This window comes from Gymnogyps californianus, chromosome 18 (assembly GCF_018139145.2).
Source record: "Gymnogyps californianus isolate 813 chromosome 18, ASM1813914v2, whole genome shotgun sequence".
Classification (NCBI taxonomy): domain Eukaryota; kingdom Metazoa; phylum Chordata; class Aves; order Accipitriformes; family Cathartidae; genus Gymnogyps; species Gymnogyps californianus.
In genome coordinates this window covers 1,613,462-1,633,564 of record NC_059488.1, presented here as the reverse complement: position 1 = coordinate 1,633,564, position 20,103 = coordinate 1,613,462, and the positions used below count along the sequence as shown (strand labels likewise).

At 55.2% G+C, this 20,103-nt stretch overlaps 2 protein-coding genes across 6 annotated transcripts in view; one reads left to right on the top strand and one right to left on the bottom strand.

Moving 5' to 3' along the window:
• The window catches only part of LRSAM1 (leucine rich repeat and sterile alpha motif containing 1), a 28,197-nt gene extending 14,082 nt beyond the window's left edge, over positions 1-14,115 (top strand). For 4 of the 5 annotated variants that reach the window (XM_050907764.1, XM_050907765.1, XM_050907763.1 and 1 more), the window contains 15 exons: positions 147-176; positions 1,219-1,341; positions 1,431-1,570; positions 2,031-2,075; positions 3,108-3,178; positions 3,952-4,051; positions 4,971-5,058; positions 5,799-5,873; positions 7,392-7,472; positions 9,767-9,862; positions 10,462-10,560; positions 11,391-11,522; positions 11,901-11,982; positions 12,301-12,449; positions 12,985-14,115. In XM_050907764.1, the coding sequence (XP_050763721.1) occupies positions 147-176; positions 1,219-1,341; positions 1,431-1,570; positions 2,031-2,075; positions 3,108-3,178; positions 3,952-4,051; positions 4,971-5,058; positions 5,799-5,873; positions 7,392-7,472; positions 9,767-9,862; positions 10,462-10,560; positions 11,391-11,522; positions 11,901-11,982; positions 12,301-12,449; positions 12,985-13,110 (1,437 nt within the window). In that variant the 3' untranslated portion in view covers positions 13,111-14,115. Of the gene's footprint in view, positions 1-146; positions 177-1,218; positions 1,342-1,430; positions 1,571-2,030; positions 2,076-3,107; positions 3,179-3,951; positions 4,052-4,970; positions 5,059-5,798; positions 5,874-7,391; positions 7,473-9,766; positions 9,863-10,461; positions 10,561-11,053; positions 11,364-11,390; positions 11,523-11,900; positions 11,983-12,300; positions 12,450-12,984 lie in introns of those variants that run through there. The other variant, XM_050907766.1, reaches the window with a different exon arrangement.
• Positions 14,116-18,224: 4,109 nt separating this feature from the next.
• FKBP15 (FKBP prolyl isomerase family member 15) overlaps positions 18,225-20,103 on the bottom strand; it is a 28,065-nt gene continuing 26,186 nt past the window's right edge. Inside the window, exon 29 of the mRNA XM_050907814.1 lies at positions 18,225-20,092. Within this exon, the coding sequence (XP_050763771.1) occupies positions 20,018-20,092 (75 nt within the window). The 3' untranslated portion in view covers positions 18,225-20,017. The remainder of the gene's footprint in view (positions 20,093-20,103) is intronic.

Sequence of the window (20,103 nt, the reverse complement as noted above, 5' to 3'; positions counted from 1 at the left end):
ATGACTGGACTTCGTGCCTATGTTAATCTTCTTGTGCCTTTGGTTGATGTCTTTACTCAGTTAGGGGAAGATATAATGTGGGCTAATAATATCTACAAAAAACTGCTCCTGGGAGTAAATGTCTGCTGATATTGCTTATTTTTCAGAACAAATTCTTGGATTATGAGAAGAGGAAGGTAAGGATGAACCCCTGCAAATGCTTTCTGCAGAATAGCTCCTCTTTTTTTTCTTGGATTATCTGGATTCTCGGCCAAAACTGAATGTTTTGAGAACTGAGTTCTTGTAGAAACCCTCCCAGAGCTGCTCACTCCTCCCTGCAGAAGACAAGTGGGAGCGTGGGGGAATCTGTGGCTGAGTCGTCTGACACACACAGCCGATGAGCTGCAGTCTCTCTCGTGAGCGAGCAGTTCCAGTTTAAATCAGTCTGTGTTTGCAGAGTTAGATCTGGGGACTTTCACACCAGGTGGCGTTTTTCTTGCCTCTCTGTGCTGAAAGCTCCGTTTGTTTTTCACATGAGGTAGGCAGACATGTGTGAGCAGTCCATGCACAGACTGCTCAGTACGTCCCTGCCCCGAATTCCAGCCCCTCCACGACTCCTACCTTGGCCCTTTGGCTCATAGGGCCACCATTCCTGCTCTCTCCTAGCGTTCCTTGTTTCTGTCCTCCATTCCCCTCACCTGGCTGCATTTTTAGTCTGCTCTTCTTTTTATTTCACTGGTCTTTGTCTCTTCCGCCGTGCAAGGCTCACTTTGAAATAATCAGAAACTCCTGTCATGCAGTTCATCTCTCCCCTTGGCTAGAGCTGCTCATAGCTGGCTGCTGCCTTCACTGTGTTGTCTTCAGACAAGGGAGTCCCCTTGCCATCTGGAATTGAACACAACCTTAATTTTGGGCTTCCCTCCGGGTGTTTGTATTGGCTGTTTCAGTTGTATGGGTCGATGCCCAGTCACTTCGTGAGTTTGAAATGAGTTGCGGGGAGTTTGGAGACCGTCATAAAGAGAGCAGCAGCTTCTGCTTCACAGTCTTTGGGTTCCTAAGGAGAGAATATTTCCATCCCCTAGTCAAGCCTCCTGTTTGCCATTTGGCTTGCTTTCTTGTAGTTGAGGGGATTACTGTGCCTCATTTTACGTTTTTGCCAGAATTTGTTCTTGCTTGGGAAGGAGCAGAGCCAGCACTCTACTGATTTCTGGCATTCATCTTTCTTCTTGCTCCTTTCAGGAAAAAAAAGTGCAGGAGAAGCTGGAATTTGAGCGGCGCCTGAACATGGGGCAAAGAGAACATGCTCTGCTTGTTCAGCAGATCAACAGTCAGAAGGATGAGATCCTGCAGACAGTGAGAGAGGTAGGTCTCCTCTGGGCAGGCCCCGTACAAGACACTGCCTTTCCCAAACTGACCGCTTTCTCCTTTGGTTCTCTCATGCTTTGGCCTAGGACCAGATGAGGCTGGAGGAAGGTCTCACAAAGCACCAGCGCTATTTGGAGGAGGAGCGCCTGAAGCTGCTGCAGCAGTTGAAGCAAGCGGAGCAAGGCATTGCCAGCCGTATCCAGAAGCTGCTAGAGGACAACCAGAGGTAGGGTCCCCGGGTGTCTTGCAGTGATCTCTCTCCCTCGGGGGCTCGTGTTATTTTGTCCCATTCTGAGCGGTTCATTTTGCCCTTTCTGAGTGTTATGGAACTGGTCAGGATTGATGTCTGTAGGTGGTGGCTTAGCTGTTGAACTGCCAAGGTCCCATCTAAAGGAAGTGGAATTTGACACCTTATAAAATTGTGTTTCACACATATGTGTGCTGTTGGAGTTTTGCAGTGCTGTGGAAAAAATTTTAATTCCTCACGAAAGGTGCATATTTGAAGTATGTGAAGGTACCACTGCCTAGATCTGCTGGATCTCCTGTGGGGCTGGTGCTGACGCAAAGTTACCAGCCTGCTTAAAGCTGCTCTTCTGTGCATGAGAAGCTAAGTCATTTTCTGCCCTCTGGGGGAGTAGGATGTCCTGCTCAGCTTGATGAAAACCTCTTGTTTTATCTTTTTTTAGGCAAAAACAAAGTTCAGACATTCTGAAATCCTTGGAGAATGAGAGGTGAGTCTCCTTGAAATAAGCTCTTCCAGAAAAGGCATAAGAAGCTGGGAACAGGGCTGGGACCTTCCTTTCAGAGCCACCAGTCTCAATCCACCTTAAGTCAGGGGAGGTTCATCTCATACCTGCAGCTGGTTCTGGTCACTGTTGGAGGCAAGACACTGGACTAGATGTGCCTGGTCTTACCCAGTCTGGCAAGCCCAATGGGATGGTGATTGTACCTCTTTTTCATCTCTGAATGGTCCTAGCTAAGGAGTTTGGGAACAAAACCCTGTATTCCACTATCAAGGACCAACAGAAATCCTACATCTGTTGGAAAGCAAGGCATTTATGAAGATGGTCCAGTAATGCGTACAGGCTGGAAGGAATATGTTGAAAGCAATGTTGCCATTCAGCCAACACTCTGAGCTAGCTTTGCCACCAAAAGTGGTTGTCCCCGACTCTCCCCTGCCTATATGCTGCTCCCTCCTTTCAGCCAATTGTTTGTGCTGTGGCATGGTAAACTGGATGGGGACACTGACCTGGCTGAAAATAATCCCTTTGTATGTCAGATAGTTTCCCAACCACACCAGTTCCTGATCTGTTAAGTGGTGGTGTGTGTGTTTGTGCTGGGATGAGGACAAGGGAAGTGGGAATGGAGGCCAGGCTGCTGCTTTCAGTGGCACTGCTCCCTTAGGACAGCTTTAAAGTGCTCGTCAAGCCTCAAGAGAAAGGAAAGCAAAAAACGGGACTGGCGTGTTTGGTGAGAGTGTATACGTTGCACAGATGTTCTGTTTCTCAGAAAGATCAGCTTTCCAGTCTAAGAAGCAGTTGCCCCCATGGTTTTGCGCAAAATTTATGTCGTCTCCCATAGACTTAGAGGTTCCTGACCAAGAAATCACTGAGACTTTTGTGTCTCTGATAAGCACTTGGCTTTCCTGAGCCGCTGGCAAGGTGAATCTGCCCAGCCTTTGGGCTCTGAGCTGGATGGGTGGAGGAGAAGTGAGATAGTGCTTGTCTGAAGGAGTGGCTGAATTGTTCTTCTTTGTTCGGCAGAATAAGGATGGAGCAGCTGATGGCGATAACACAGGAGGAGACGGAGCATCTGCGCAGAAGGGAAGTGGCCTGTAAGTCCAGACAACTCTTTGGGGTGGTAAGGTGCAAGAAGGACCTGGTTCCTCTGGAGATGCGCTGAATAGGTGACAACCACGTGGGAGATGCTCTGTCACGCACACATTCTTGCTGTGTTGCTTGGTGCAGTGGGGCAGAGCTGCAGGGGGTAGCATTGCACGTGTACCATAGCTGATCCACTGCTTCCACCTTCAGCTCACTGCCGGTTCTGCTTGAGGTGCAAGCTATGCTCCCTGTGTAGCTACAGCATGTCACACAAGGAGTTTGTGAGACTGGATATAAGCACACAAAGTGCTTCGTATTTCAGAGGTACCAAACATGTTAACTGATCAGGTTCATGAGGCAGGAGGTGTATGGAAAACAAGAATGGTGCTAGGGAGCCTTTTCTGCTCGTGATGACCATGAACGGATCTGCTGGGGTTGCAAGAGAAATGGTGGGTGTGTTGTCACCCCAAGGATGGGTTACTCGCAGTGGGACGGGCAGAGCTGCAGCCCGTCGGAGGGTCGGTAGGCAGTGACTGGGCTCCTCCGAGCACTGAAGAGATGCAAGCACAGGCAGAGTGGAGTTTGCTCAGCTAATTTCCCAATAAATAGCTACGATTCTTGCAGCTGAATGAGTCTGCTCTGAAATGAATGAAACGGAAAAAGCAAGGACAGGTTGGAAATGAGAGGCACTGTTAGTTGCAAGTGATTGTAGCAGCAGTGGTAGATGAGCGCCTGTTCTAGACACCCGGTCCTGATGCAGACTGACAGCACTTCTGTCTCCTAGCTGCCATGCAACAAATGCTGGCCGAGAGCTACAAGAACAAGCTCATCCAAATGACCTACGAATCTCGTCGGCAAGACCTTGTCAGCCAGGCCTGCTCCAGGTACAGTGGGAGATGTCTGGGGCTGGTGGTACTGTTGTAAAGTCCTTTCCCTCCAGCAGTCCCCAGTTTAATTCCCAGGTATACACCCAGGAACTCCTGCAGCCACCGGAATGCAGCAGGACAGCTGTGTAAGAGCAGGTGACAATGCAATTTAAAGAAACTGTCAAACTTGGTTAAATGCACCACCTTCTAACCACAAGAATATGCATGTTAATCATAATTTGGATGAACTATCACTTTTTTACACTGCTTATTTTACTTTATACTTTCTGCTAAATGTGGAGGATGAAATTAGACTGGTCGTCTTCCTGTTTTGTTAGCCAGTTCAGTGTCAAACTCTAGCACAGAACTCCTTTCCTTACCTCCCAGGGTTGTCTCAAGGATGCTGTTTGTGTATAAGTAGGACTTGTTGCGTTGCTGTAGGTACAGAGAGTGTTCTGGCTTGCTCTATTTACAAGAAGGTGAGAAGTTTTAATCTGGTAGTGCCTGGCACTGAACAGAAACAACCTTGTGTGCCTGTGACCTGCCGAACAGAGGGCAGTGGGCAGACACGGTCCTGCCTGCAAGCGCAGGCAATATATGGCCACACTGTCTGTGTCTCCTTCATCAGCACACCCTTTCCAGTGCAGAACACCAATGTGCAAATTCATCACCTGAGCAGCTCGCTGGGGCAGCAGCAGCCCCGGTTTGGACTTCGAGCTGTGCACATGCAGGCAGTGGTGCTTCTGCTCTGGCTTGGTCCGTGGTGCAGGTTTGGTTTGGTTGTAGGGAAGGAGGTTTTAAATCTGTCAGCCTTCAGCTGTGCAGTGCCATGGCTCTTCAGCCTTGTTCAGTTACAAATTTCTCCATTCCTGGATTCCCTGTTGCCTGCTTTTCCTCTTGTTTGCATCAAGAGTCTCAGAAATCTGTCTTCTTGCAGCCTAGCTGAGATGGATCAGAAGTTCCAGCAAATCCTGGCTTGGCAACAGCTGGATCAGAACAAAGCTGTTAGTCAGATCTTGCAGCAGGTAGGCAAGCGAGCAAACTGCTTACGGGGCGGATCAAGGGAAAGCAACTGCACGTGAAAGCAGGATCAAGAGTGGAGCACAGGAGCAACGGGGGCTGGGCTGGGCTGCATGCAAAAGTTATTTTATTTAACACTACGTGCTAAACTTTGAGGGTCTCTGGTATTCTAACAAACTGACTTGGGCGGCTGAAAGAAAAATGTATTTATTTTTTAACTAGACAGCAAATTTTCAGAAAAGACAGCAGCACAGACTATGGGAAGCAAAACTGGTCTGATGATTAATAGAGAGGATTTTGAGACAGAAGTCCTGTCTTTTTGGCAGGTTTCCTGGGTGACTTGGGGCAAGCTGCCTACAGGAAGCATTTTCAAAGCCTCTGCTCCTTTTGAATACCTCACTTTGAACCTGAGACCTCTGCAGCTCATTTTTCAGAAGTGCTGGGCAGCCATGCCCTATTGCACAGCCTGGGTGCTCGGTGCTGCTGAAAAGGAGAGGTGGGGTTCATACAGAGCATTCAAAATGTGTGTTTGAAGAACATGAATATAACTTCTGTGTCTGTCTGTAAAGTGGGTTTTACCTGTTGGGACTGTGGGATCTAAGTCATGGTGTAATCAGGACACTGTTGCTCAGAGTAAGCACTCTTCAGGTGCTTGTACATGAGTCACTGCAAGGTAGCAGGGTTTCTTAGCCCATTTGCAGCTGCATCAACGATGTCACTAAGCAGGATTTTGCCTGTCCCTTAGATTGAGATGCAGAAAGCTGCCTTTGAAGCTCTCCAGGTGAAGAAGGATCTTATGCACAGGCAGATCAGGAACCAGGTGAGTCAGCAACAGAGGAAAGAGCAACCAGCTACGCAGCTCATACCACCATTCGATGAGACGCTTCTGAAGAAGATCAAAGCGCTGTGAGCATAGAGCAGGGTCTGGAGGAAATGAAGAGCTCTGGTATTGCTAAGAGCTCTGTAACAAAGTGTTGGGCAGTGTTGGTTAAACTACAGTCTCCCAGCTCCATAGGAGGGAGTGTCAATGCAGGCTTTAGATTTGTGGAAGCAGTGGAATCGCCATTGCTTCAGCCATCTCAGCACTAATGTGGATGAAGTGCTCGAGAGTGGTCACTAGAGGACAGACCTGCATTGGCTCTGTGGGAGTGATCTGCAGTTGCAACTACGATTTCCTTCAGGTTGTGTACTTAGCAGGGCTGCTGTTTCCACATGAGTCCACTGCATCTCCATCCAGCACATCGGAACTGCACCTTGAGCCATAAGTTCACCTTTTCTTTCCCATTCTCAGCCTGCCTTTCTGAGCTCCATTCTGCAGAAGGTGCAATGCGGTAGTTGGGGGGGAAGAGCAAGAGCTGGTGGAGAAAGTAGTGGTGGTTGATGCACAAAGATGGGTGGCTGGTTTCAGACACAGTGCTCCAGAATCTTCCCTCTCCTGATCTGACACTAGCAGAAAAGTCTCAGGTCAGGAGTTGGTGGATAAGCTTAAGAGTTTGGATATATTGAGTCACTCAGTGACCGGTCTCTGCTAGAAGCCTATGGATTGTGCATGGACAATCTAGGAGATGAGTCTAACAACTCTCCATTGCTTGAGTTCATCAATAAGAGCCCTGCAGTTTGCTCACACTTGCTCTGTAAACAAGGGAGTTTGTTCCTTGATACCATGGCTGGACCTTTTACTACTGAAATCCAGCCCACCCCACCAGCACCCTGCACAGGCAGTGAACGGGCAGGAGCCCTGGGTACCGCCTGCTGCAGAGCCCCAGTGTCGGCAGGAGTTTCGTGGTCAGTGGCACACAGTAAGCAGCGTGGCCTGGGGATGGTAGATGGCCTGGCAGATAGGTGAGCTGGGCTCTCATCTTGGCTTTGCTGCGGGATCTTGGGCAACTCACTTCACCTCTCTGTGTCTCAGTTGCCCCACCTGAAAGAGCACGTATCATTATGGGATTTGCTGGAGCATCTAGAAACCAGGACCCTGCCCCAGTTAATCTGCAGTTTGAGCAGTGGTGCTAGGAGCTCTTTGACAATCCGTTGCTGCCTTCCAGAGTGGCTGCAAAAGGTTTGGCTGAACAAACTGATTGCAATGTGCTTCTAGTCTTGAACAGAAGGTGTTTTAGAGTAGAGAGACAATTAGAGAGCGGGGGACGCAGCTCCTCGGGCAAAAGACGAAGAGCGACCCTAAGAGCATGCATCACGGAAGGGCGTTAGCAGGTTCCCCAAACTTCTGGGCGGCTCTGCAGTGCCGTCCCTCCCAGGGCAGCAGTTAGACTTCGTTTTAAAAGAGCATAAATTAAAGTCATTTCAAATGTCAGTAAAAAATGTTTCATCTTCTGTTTAGATTAAATTAATAGAAACAGAGTTATTGCAGTTGACACAGCTGGAGTTAAAGAGGCAAGAACTGGACACAGAGACGCTGCAGGTATGTAGGGCTCTGGGGCTGCCCCACCACCCTCTCTCTGCTCTGGGATCGCAAAAGCTCCACTTGCTTCTTTTGCTCCTTGCAGTTTCCAGATGGTTTTATGCTTAGTCAGAAGGGTACTTACCCGCAGGGCACCACAAACCCCTCTTTGTCCTGGTAACATGGGAACATTGCTGCTGCTCCTAAACATCTCGATGTGTTTTCAGGGGAGAGACAAACGAGCCGGCCCTGATAGCAATGGGCAGTTCCAGATTTGCTGGGTGGGGAAGGATTTTGCGATCCAGTTGTTGGCTGTCCCAGAAACACCTGCCTGCCGCCCATCGCATGTCTTCTCACATTGTTGTGTTGTGTTTTGTTTTTAAATACCTGCCAGTGATGGCTGTCAGCTCTCCCCCTTCATTTCTGAGCCTTGTCTCCCAGGCTGCCCTGCCCCACCATCCCACCATTCGATGGGCTGACTTCATCAGCAGTCACGCATTGAGGAATATCAAGTTTGGCTTAAGCAGCTTGGCTTTAAATTTTGTTCTTACGCCCTTGCATCAGTTGTTTTCTTGTGTGCACTATTTGCCAGGTTAGGTCACCTGTTTAGTCAGCCCGAAATCAGTAGCAAACACCATATGCTTTCCAAGAGTAGTGCACACAGCAGGTTGGTGAGGGCTGACTTAAGACAGGATTGCCTCTGAGCCCTGTGCTGGACACCTTGAAGTGTAAGATTTGGTTTATGCTACCTTAACTCATGCAGCTCCTCCGTATAACGCTGTAGTGTTGGAGGCCTGATGGTGGGGGACCGCCCAAAGCTGATGCAGGGAAGACCGAGGAACCCCAGGCAGATGTAGTTCAAATGACGCTGGACTTGGGTGATTCCTGTTAGGTGACCACAGGAGCTCCAGAGGAGTGCAGAAAACGAGGCTCTGCCCCAGTACCCGTCTGCAGCCCAGCAGTACGTTTGCAACTTCAGCACTGGATGCTAAGAAACAAGGCATAAACAAACAGCTTCGTCTGTCTGGGTACCACCCTGCCGTTCGGTGGTCTACAGCCCGAAGGTTCCCTGCTGTGACTGAACCCCCAGTGCATGGGCAGTGCCCACAAAGTGCTTTGGCAGAAGCTTTTCTGCAGTCGTGCTTGATACCTCCTGTGCAGCAGACAGTTGCTTCCTCCCCCAATATACAGGTGCTTTAGTAATGAACTTGATAAATCGTTGGAAAGCGGGAAGAACCAAAAACACCCTGAGAAAGGGAGGTGTTTGCACAGGTCTCTTGCAAGGTCAGTCTGGGAGAGAGCGATCCCGGCGGAGTGTCCGCATTGCGGGTGGGCAGGAGAGCTCATCTCGAGGTTAGCTGAAGCTGCCTGGGTTTCTCGTCTGGAGCAGCTCCCACATGTCGTTAGTTGTCCCTCTCACCTCTGCGGAGGTCCTGACACAGCAGAGCTTTCCTGTCTCCGTCCGGGCAAAGCACCTCTGATCAGCTAACGGTGGGGTTTGCCCGGGAGAGGCAGGCGTTCCTGTCTCCTGCTTAAACAGAGGACCTTGTCCCTGTGTAGGGTCCAGATGCGAATCAATGAAGGTTTCCCCACAGTTCTTCTTTAGGAGGTCAGCCCTTTAACAACATGTTGTCCCTTTGTCCATGGGCATCTGAAGTCCTTGTGGCCGATGACTACTGGCCTCTGCTCAGCTGATGATCTTCCCAGCAGGTATGAGCTAGCTGGGACTGAGCCATGCAGAGGTGCCACATGGTCTGACGTTCCTGAGACAATTAACCTCTCCTCGTTTCCCAGCGGTGGGGCTGCAGCGATGACTTACCTTGCCCCGGTACCCGGCGGTGCTTGGTGTGAGACCCCAATGAAAGCAAGCTTCCCCAAGGCATGGGGAGGTTGCTGCCTTACCCGTCCTGCATACCTGCAGGCTTCTAGACCTAGTTTCAGGTGGTCTTTCTCAGCTAAGGAGGGGGATCATGAACACTTGTAATGCCATCGACTGAACTTCTGATGGAGTGATGGAGAGCTGCTGCAGGCCAGCGTGGTCTGGGGCTGCCCGGGGTGTGCTGGGGGTTGTCACCACCAGATAATGGTCAGTGCAGGACGTAAAGAAATGGGTGCAGCTTGGGTCTGCCGTGCCGGCTGCTAGGAGAGGCTGCAGGCTGTCTGCTCAGCCGGGCCGAGGGCCCGTGGAGCACAGGGCTTCCACAGCTGCTGTGACTGTTTGGGGTATGGTAAGTGCTTTGCTGGAAATCGGGGCAGGGTGATTGCTTGCAGCTATACGGTACGGAGATGTAGATGCCAGAGTCCTTCTGTTGCAGGGGGTGATCACAGAGCAACGCCAAGCACTCGGCTACCTGCTGCAGCAGCTGCTCAAAGAAAAGAAGCAAAGGGAAGAAGAACTGCGACAAATACTGGTAACGAAGGCCCCTAATTAGGTGCTGTAGATGAGGAAGCGCATGGGCTGGCTGCAGGGAGAGAGTCCATGGGTCAGCACGGGAATGAAGGGGAGCAGAGGAGGGCTCTGAGGGGCTGTGTCCAGATCCAGAGACTCATTTAACTTCAGAAAGTGCTAATGTAAGCTCTCGAGGGCACAGTTAGCGCCACTCCCTCCCCGGTGCAGCTTGAGGCACCATCATCATCATCAATATCTTCCCCCGTCAGGGAAGGGAGTCATAGGGAGGGATGAGCACAATCCCACAAGGTCCCTGCGTCCAGCCTTGTAATCCTGAAGACCTCCAGACTCTCCTGAGCTTCAGGAGACCAGGTCCAGTGTCTGGGGCAAAGTGACCAGAGGGATGCACAACCCTAGACTGGATGTGGGGGTCAAAGTGGGATCAGCCTGCAGAAGGCCAGAAATGCCCATCCTACCATAGCTGTGCCCATCGCAGTGCTCTGAGCCGGCCCTGCACAACCCAGGCTGTTGGTTTCCCCTCCTACACGACCAACTCAGGCTGCCCTAAATACCACTTGCAACGTTATCTCAGGCTGTTGAATGAATGAGTTTGTTTTTCAGCTGGAAATGGAGGCAAAGAGCGAAACCAAACAGGAGAACTACTGGCTGATCCAGTACCAGCGCCTGCTGAACCAGAAGCCCCTCTCCCTGAAACTCCAGGTCGCTGCTGCAGTTAATGCTTTCACCGTAGCTGTGCTCTGCTCTGCAGAGCACGGGGGGGGGGGAGCGAAGGCAGCCTTGCCTGGACCCACAGGTTCAGCTAAGGCAGGGAGCAGGGCACAGACCCCTCACACAGGCTGACAAGCGAGGGGAGACCCCGGGCTGCCCTGCATTTTGCCGTCGTGCTCTGAGCAGGGCTGCCCAGCAGTCCTCTCTCATTCCTGTACGTTGGAGGTTATGGGGCTGCCCAGGTCCGTATGGAGCCAGCACCTCAGCTATCTGCCAGCAGGAGCTGCCATCCCGCCGTCAAACTGCTTTCCAGGAGCAGAGGACTCTGAGTACCTTCCAGGCAGGGCTTTTTCTTCCAGCTAAACACCCAAACGGCTCTGCTTGGCTCCCCAAATTCCCCTGCAAATCCATCTGAATGCAGCAACTCCTGTCTGTTCCTGCCCTAACGTATTGAGCCAGGACTTTTTGTGTAAAATACCCACAGGGGCGGCCACAAAGAGACGGATCTGAGCTCTGCCCGTGCTGCATATCGGCTCGAGTTTGCAAAGCAGGTGCTGTTGCAGACATTGGCTGCCAAAACAGTTATGTTTCATTCTTCCCAAAACATAGCGCTTTGAATTGTGCTCGTAAAATGCCTAGGGCCAGAGCTCCTCTGGCTGTTGGGCTTTCGAGCTTTAGTGTCTTTGGGGATGCGAAATGCTTCGAGCAGGGCAGAGGGCAGGGATGAGCACACTGCCCGCTCTTGCTGCCAGCCTTGCTGCTGCCTGTCCCCCTGCTTTTTCTTGAGAGCAAAGTCTGGGAGCTCGCCTTGTGTTTTGCAGGAGGAGGGCTTGGAGCGGCAGCTGGTGAACCTTTTAATCGAGCTGTCTGCTGAACAGTACGTGCCAGTCTTTGCACGCCATCGAATATCCTTGCAAGCGCTCAGCACCATGACTGCCAGTGACCTGGAAAAGGTACGAGACAGCAGATACACAGCGCAGGACAACACCGACTGAACCTGCCCTTGCTCCCAGCCCGGCTGTGCTCGTGGCTATGCCCACGGCAGGTCTGGCAGGAGGGAGTGTTGGTGCTCCTGGTGTGTCACCTCCCAGCAAGGAGAGCACTTGCAGGGTGAGCTGTAGCTTGGCTCTGTCTTTCAACATCCTTCAGATGCTCTTTGTAGTAGAAACGGCACCGGGGGAATTCACTTATCTGGTTTTGACGCCCGATGGAGGTGCTTCCCTTGGCATGGCTGGGTCTTGCCAGTGAGGCCCAAGAGTTTGCAGCATCCTCTTCGGGACATGAGTCTCCTTTTCCCTCCAAGAGCTAACAGCCCTCCTCTTGCACCGCAGATTGGCGTGATGGAGGCTGGCCTGCAGCGTGCCATCGTCAAGCGAGCTCAGGAGATCCTGGCTGTGGCCAAGACGATCCCAGGTACCACCAGTTCTTTTCTGCCTGGTCTTTGACACGTTGCACACTCACAGCAGGTACCTGAGCCTTGAGCGGGGAGACCTGCAGGGCCAGATGCCTCCCTTTGGGGAGTGGAGCCATGCAAGGCTGGTGTGTAGGAGTAGGAGAGGCAGAGCAGGGAGCGCTGGCAGAGCTCAGGCTGCACTGTCAAGCTGGTCCCATCAACTTTTCTATTTATCGGAGCCCCGAGCTCCCATCTGCCTGCAGCCATCCCCGTGCGTGCCAGGTGGGTGGGAGGTGGGCAGCTCTCCTGCTGCTCAGACCTCCTGCTTGTGGTTGCAGAGCTGCTGAGGACGGTGGACGCCGAGGTCCCTGCAGCCCCAGAACCCAGCGCTCCCTTCGAGGAGCCTCCGAGCCCGGTGGTCCCGATGGCTCCCCCGCTGCAGTGGGACGAGAAGAAGTCGGAGTGCGTTGTCTGCATGGAGCGGGAGGTGAGACCCCGGCACACGCGTCGTGCTGGAGCAGGGAGGGGAGCGAGGGCAGCATCCAGCACATCCCCTCATATCTGTGTCCCCAGCCTGGCCCTGGGCAATGCCTGGGTGCTCATCCTTCCAGTTCCCGAGCACAGCCTGACTTAGGCATCGCTGCGGCGAGGGAGGCAGGGCAGGGCAAGGCTCCTTGTGGGCTTGGGAAGGAGCTTGCTCGGGTTCTGTGCCGGTCTGTCCGCAGAGCAGCCGTGGGAAGCGTTCGCAGGGCTGCTTGGTTCAGCCCTGACCCGTGTCCTTCCCTCGGGCCCGTTGCACTCGTGCTCTCTGCACAGCCCAGGCCCTGGTGCACACACAGCACTGGGCTGAGACCGGGGATGGAGCTCAGGGTGCGGGGCTCTGCCTCCCATGCTGTGACACCCCTGGGTGATCCCCATCTCCTCCAGCCGCATTTCCTCCTGTACTGGAGTACAGTGGTGCTGGGATGAGTGTTACGGGACAGCAACACTCTCCGTGTCCTCTCCTCTGTCTCTTCCCCCAGACCCAGATGATTTTCCTGCCCTGTGGCCATGTCTGCTGCTGCCAGACCTGCTGCGAGCGGCTGCACACTTGCCCCCTGTGCCGCAAGGACATCACACAGCGCATCCGCATCTTCCACAGCGGCTAGGCAGGGTGGAGGAAGGCGAGGCTGCCCGGCATCGCCTCCGTCACCCCTTCCCAGGGCGATGCCCCTCTTCTACTCCGTGTCAGTATTAAACAGACACTCACACAGCATGACCAGCACTGCCCTCCCTGTCCACGGCTCTGGGCTGGCTGCCGGCTGCACCCAGGAGTCTCGGCATCCTCCACGTTCCCTGATGGCTTCTCAGCCTCTGCCTTGGGTTCCCTTTTCATCTGCGTCCCCTCTTCCTGCCTGCCCGCCCAATGTCCTCGTGCCTGGGAGCACTGGGTGATGGAACTGGGTGCATCTGTGGCCCCTCCTCTCCGGCTAATGTATTTGCCTTCAGAAATGCCCCTCGCTCAGCAGGGACACAGTTAGCGCCGTCTCTGAAGCCACCGTGACCGTGCAGCTCCCCCCCTGCGGCCGGGGCACTGCCATGCTCCTGCATTGAGCACTGTCGCCCAGAGGTGGGTGAATCTCCCATGGGAGGACTCGGCCAGGCGCCTGCGATGCTCTGGGGTGCTGACAGTGCCTTGCACCTATGTCATGCCAAAGGTCTGGGGCTTCTGCTCTGGCGACGCACGGGAGCGTGGCTGGGGCTGCAGCCACGGGCAGCGGGTGCCAGGGCAGAGCGAGGAGCTCCCCGACCCCTCATTCGTGCTGCTGTTGTAGGGGAGAGTCTGCAGCGGCCCCAGCTCCAGGACTCGAAGGACCTGCTCTGGCCAGAAGAGCCTGGTGGGATCCCTCATCCAAAAAACACGTTGGGGGCAGAAAGCGTTGCTGCCACCCGACAGCCAGCACAAGTCCCGCAGTGAGCGGGGGGCTGGGGCTGTGCCCGGCGCAGTTCCGCATCGCCTCCGTGCATTGGCGTGCGAGTAGTTCTCCATCGTCATTAATAAGTAACGATCCCTGTCTGTCTTTCGTCTCTTGACCTTGAAGTATAAAATGCAGAGATAAGCCTGGTCCTACCGCAGCCCTTCCCCCAGGAGAAGCTATTAAAAAGCAGCTGGTTTCTGCTGGTGGTTGTTTGCTGCCTTTTTCCTTCTGGAGGGGGAGGATGCTTGAAAGCCAGGGGCTGCGGAGCGGTGGCAGAGCCACCACATGCCCGGCTGTCCCGGTGTCACCTCCTCCTCCTCCTCTCCCACATCAAACTGGGAAGAATTTGAGGATCTCGGACTTCTCCGAGGGTGTTGCTCGCTGCAGAGCAGCCCTGGGGACTTCCAGGCAGTGGGAGAGCTCGGACCCTCCACTGGGGTCACCTCCCGTGTGCTATGGCCGTGCAGAGCGTCCCTGCGGGGCATGTGCACAGCCTCGTGGAGGTGGCCGGGTGGCTGGTGCGCAGCATGGTGTGCCACCAGCAATCCTGGGGAACGTGCCGCAGCGGCAGAGCCAGGCCGGGTCTGCGTGGCCCTGGCTGAGCGCTTTGGGGACACTTCCCTGCTGCAGCCTCTGCGTTCGTGTTGAGCTGCTGCTGCCCGTAGGAGCCAGCAGGTCCCATCCAGGGACTTACTTGCTGGGTGCTTCGGTGGGGACCTGGCAAGGAGGGACACACGGGAGCAGCTGGCGATTGGGGTGCAGCGAGGACAGCCCTGGTGAGGATGCCCAAGTGAGGGCGGGAAGGCTCTCGGAGGGGCTCACCCACCCGCACCCCTCCCTGCTCCCCCTCGCCCAGCCGGGGTGCCGGCAGCGGAGGTGCTTGGCATTCCACAGGATCGGGGAGGAGGAAGGAGTCAGATGCCGACCTGCCAGGGGATGAAGCATGGCGAGGCAGCCGGGAGGGTGGCGAGTCCCAGCCATCCTCTGCAGAGCCCCAGCCCCACAGGGAGCCCCCCACTGCGCCCCGCTCCCCCAGGGCAGCCAGGGACCACGCTGGGAGCCCCACGTGTCTAGCTGGAGAGGGAGGAGAGATACCCCAGTTCTGCCAGCTGCCCCAAGACCTGCTCAGCAGCAGCGATGCTGCAAACCACCCCCTCCATCCCATCCCATCCCATCCCATCCCATCCCATCCCATCCCATCCCATCCCATCCCATCCCATCCCATCGGCTGCAGCGGTGCCAGCAGTCAGCAACTGCCGATTGCCTTCGTGCCCCTGGGCCGTGGTGGTAATGAGTGACAGGAGCTCAGGGCAAGGTCTGCTGCCTACCCGTAAATAAGTGCTAGGTTTCCCCGGAGCGCCGGCGGTGCCGGGCTGCCCTTCATCCCCAGGGCCACCACAGCCCCATGCAGCTGCAGGGCCAGCCCCGCTCAGCCATATACGGGGACACCACAACAACCGGAGCATCACCTGGGAGCCTGGGGACCGCCAGCTTGTCCCCACCAAGCAATGCCCCGTGTCAGCCCAGGCTGTGCTTGGGCTTTTTCAGAGATTGGGGGGGGAAAAAACCTTAAAAAAACCCCACATCCTTGCCCTTCACCCACATCCAGCCTCAAGGAGTGCAGGGGCTGTAGTGGTCTGCAGCTCAGCACAACCATCTCGTGCCGTCGGCACGTCCCTGCCTGCCAGGCCCCGAGTGGTTGTGCCGGTTGCTGGCCGGGGCACATCTCCTGTGCCGGGTGACACGTGCCCCAGGTCTGGTGTGAAATGGATGCACAGGGGGGCTGTTGTCCCCCACTGGAGAGCTCGTCCTAAAATAACAGTAATAAAAAACCCCACACATTATGCTTGGGAAATATTAAGAATACAATGGATTTGTAAAGGGAAAGGGGAAAGAAAAGCAGGGGGGTTTGGGGCAGCACCTTTCCTAGGGCAGTGGAGGAGGAGCGTGCCGGTCCAGCGCCCACCAGGCACCCTGGGGCCAGACTGAAGTTCAGTGGGGGGGCAGCCACCCTCGCCCCCCCACGCCTCCCGGGGCACGGCCATCGCCCACCTCCCGCCTTCAAAAGCAGCGGGGGCCGGGCTGCGCTCCCCCGGAGAGCCATGGTGGTGGGGCCGGAGGCCAGCGGGGAGTGCGGGATCTGCTACGAGGCGTATTGGAGCGCCGGGGGGGCCGAGCCCCCCAGCAGCTGCTCTGCCGCCATTCCCTCTGCCTGAGCTGCCTGCGCAAGCTGGTGTGCCGCGCCGCCGCCGTCGCCTTCGTCAGCTGCCCCTTCTGCAGGACGGTGACGCTGGTGCCCGAGCTGGCTCCGGCTGGTCCTGGGGTGACGCCGGCCTCGGGGACCCCGCGTGGGGAGGAGGAGGAGGAGGAGGAAGGCAGCGGTGCCCCCCCAGAGACCCGCCAAGCCTCAGCGCGCTCCGTGGCCGTGGAGGTGGCGTGCGCGGCTCACGCCCCCGTCTTCGCAGTGAGTGGCATGGTGTCCCCCTGCGGCCTGCGCCGCGGCTCTGAGGCGCCGGGCGCCTTCGTGCTGGGGCTGCTGGGGCGGGGGCTGATGCTGGACACGCAGCCCCCCCTCGCCTCCATGGAGAACCTCCGCCTCGGCTTCGCCGCCGGCATCCTCGTCCTCATCGTCTCCACCTTCTTCCTCCTCGTCTTCCTCAAGTAGGTCCGCAGGGGGGAGAGGGGCTCCCGTCCCGCACTGCAGTCCCCCACCGTCTCCCCTGGGGCAGCCAGGATAGACCCGGCAGTGGGTCAGGGACTTCTCAGGCCCCGGACGGCTCGGCCCCGGCGAGGCGGGCAGGGAGAGGGCCAAGGCCGGGGCTCAGCACCTCCCAGGATCCAGCCCAGGCACATGGGGGCCGTGGGACGTTCGGCTGCTCCAAACATGAGCCCTGGCGCATCAGACTCTTTAAAAATTAACTTATTGCAGCGTTTTCCTTCACCCCCCGCGGTCTGGCTGCGCTCACGTTGTGTTTGTGTTCCCGGCCCCTCTGGACCCCGCGGCGGCAGCTCGGCGGGAGTCGTGGCATGGAGCCACGCACGCTTCCCCGTGTCGCAGTCCCAGAGGCTGGAAAATTCCCCCGGCTGCGCTTCAGCCCATCTCATCAGGCAGCGAGGACGGGGTGAAAGGGGACGGGATGGGTCCCATAGTGCTTTTCTGTGGGTGAAACTGTTCAAAAGCAATTAAAAAAGACCTTTCCCCTTGAGAAGAGAGCCTGGTGTGGTGCACGCAGAGGGACGAGGCAGCTGGGGAAGGGCACAGCCCCCCAGAGACATGGGACATCAGACAGACACGGGCTCAGCGCCGACTCCAGTTGTTTTTCCGTGCATCCGAGGCAGGGGGAGTTTTGCACGGAGAACAACGCGCCGCCTTTGCTCTCAGCAGGCAGGGTGTGATAACCAGGGCCCAGGCACGGAGAAGGGGGTCCTCTCCTTCCCTCAGCCCCTGGGGGAAGCGGGCGTTGAGCCCCAGCTCCACCCAGCAACCCCCCCTCAGGCACATCCTCAGCAAGGTCCCTCCCTCCATGGCGCACCCACCTCCTGCCCACACATCAGCACCCAGAAACAGAAACAGCCCCTTCGTAGCCCCCCGTGACAGTGTCTGCCCCCTCCTCAGGACCCAGCCTGTCCATCGCTCCCCCAGCCTGCTCTCCCCCCAGGAAGCCCAGCGCTTTCTCACATTCACCCCTCCTGCACCCAAGGAATGCGCGTATGCGGGCGCAGAGGACAAACATGGTTTCTTTTAGGTCCTGAGACTGAGTCAGAAAAAACCTGGGAGCTACAGGCCTAGGTGCAGGGAGACGCCAACGCGGGGAATCGGTTGCGTTATCTGCTGTGCCCGCTTTCAGAGCTTAGACAAGTTTCAGATCTCAACTCCTGCACCCCAATCCAGGCCCAGAGCAGACAGGCACAGCAGAGGTGCCATTAGCTAGGGCGCCTGCTGAGAGGCACCTCCTGCGTCCACGGAGCCAGCTGAGGAGAGACCAGGCTGCTGCAAACCCTTGCGAGGTGCCCGAGGCCCCCCTCCCCTACAGCCTGATGGAGAACTGGCGAGTGACCCCCACAGACATCACGATTATCTTTTGTATTTCAGCTTCTTGTACCAACGCAGCACAATGTGGCGGCCTGAGGAGCCGCAGCCACAGCTTCTCTCCTTTCCCCGGAGAGGGGTTTAACAGCAAGAACACTCCCAGGAGAGTTTCTAGATCAAATTATTCCTGATTTGAGGCAGAGCTAAGTCAGTTTTCAAGTGCAGAGAGACAGACGAAATCAGACTAAAGTAAAGCCCACACAAGCAAAAAACCACAGGTTTAATTGCACTTTATTTTTCAAGAAGTGAAATGCAAATCCCTCAGGTTGTCTCTCTGTAACAGGAAACAAGTGGAATTGTTAGTATTAGCAACGACCTCTGCTAGGACACTGCCACAGACGGGGGGGTCCAGAGGCCCCGTCAGGGTACCTACACAAGGAAGGGGACCCCCACACAATCTGGGTTTCACACACCGTCGCATTCAGCACCCAGTAACTAGTCGGTGTTTTTGACTTCTGGAGCAGCTCCCCAGGAAACCCCAGCTAAGTTCACCCTGCGAGACAAGCGCTGACATGGCAGCAGGCTTTGGCCTCCTCCACCATTCCAGCTGCATTTGGCAGTTTGCCGCACCGAGGGCAGGGACCTGCCGCACCGCTGCACGCCAGAACAGGAATGCCCAGCGCTCTTCTTTTTTTTTTCCTCCCAAGTAATCAAATGTAGGAGGACACAGATCAGATTCAGTTCAGAGATGGTAAGAGGCAGTTGAAGAAACTATAAGCACTTCCATTTTATTAAGTGAAGGCGGATTTATTTGTTTTAAAGACACAAAGACCTGCTCATAGTTTTAAGTTGTGTTAGAGTCAGCGAGCGTAGAAGTAAAAGTGCTATGAGAAATCCAACGTGTTTGCCCAGCTCTCTATCCTCACTGCCTTCCCCTCTTGGTCCACTTAGACTGAAGTTATACCCCAAGCCCCTGGCCGGGGGAGGTTGGGTTATAGCTCATGTCCCCCCATCCCTAAGTTTTAACTTGTGCTATGATCGTCACACTTTAAACAGCAGCAGAGAAAAAGGCACAGGAGATGGGCTTGGCTGCCTGCAGTAACTCTCTCTCTCTCCAGAGAAGAAGCACACTACACATCTGTATTGCTGCTTTCACTGCCAGTGAAACACAACCCAGAAAAAAAAAACAAATCTCACCTCTGGATGCAGAGAGGAGGGGAGCTGGCTGCGCAGTGAATCATTTTTGCGAGGTCTCTGTGAGCCTCGGGGTCCTCCATAAAACAGAGCCGGGGATTTGGCTTCTTACAACAGCAATCACGAGATGCTACATCTGTGCTTGGAGCATTGGTCTAACAGAGCCCTGACTTCCAGCACCGCTAACGGGCGTCCCTGCCTAGCAGGCTGCGGGTCAGCAAGCATCGCGTGTGCCGCAGCTCGGAACGTACAACAGAGCCGCCCGGACCCGCCTCAGCCCCTGGGTTTTCCCCAAGCTGCCGGTGCGGAGCCGGCGGCTCACAGGAAACGCCTGCCTGGGGTCTCTCGGCCGAATCTCCCACTGCCCATGGCTCATACACGGTGAGGAGATGGTGCAGAGTCCCTGGGAGACACCCTGGGTGGAGACTAAGAGAAATATTCCAAGGAGATCTTCACTGGGGAAGACAATGAGATTTTAGACTGGTTTTTTTAAAAAGTAGTTTCCTACTGCAGGGTCCTGCCAGACTTGTCCTTCTGAAGCACTTTACAAAGTTCATATTTGCATAAAGTTTCAGACTAATGAATCAACAGTTCACAGAAGTAGGACAGCAATAGAAACGTGCAGTAAGACTGGTTGGTTCCTTCAGCTCGTCCCAACCTCTGCGCACGTCTGTCAGGTCAGAGCGACGGGTCTGAGGGCCCATGAGTGCCGAAAGAGCCCCTTGCTCTCAGGCCCCGTCAGCCTGCAGTACAAGAGCCTGGGAAGTCCCTGGCTGCTCACAACTGTCCCCCGTACGCAGCTCATTAAGTGCTAAGTGCACAGGAAGAGGCCGTGCCCAGAGGAGAGGGCTCACAGGCTCACCAGCCGGCTCTTCATCCCAGCCAGTCCAGATCGTCGTCGTCATCATCACCAAAGAGCGGAGCTGGAGGGGGACGGCCCTTCATGCTCTGGAAGTCAA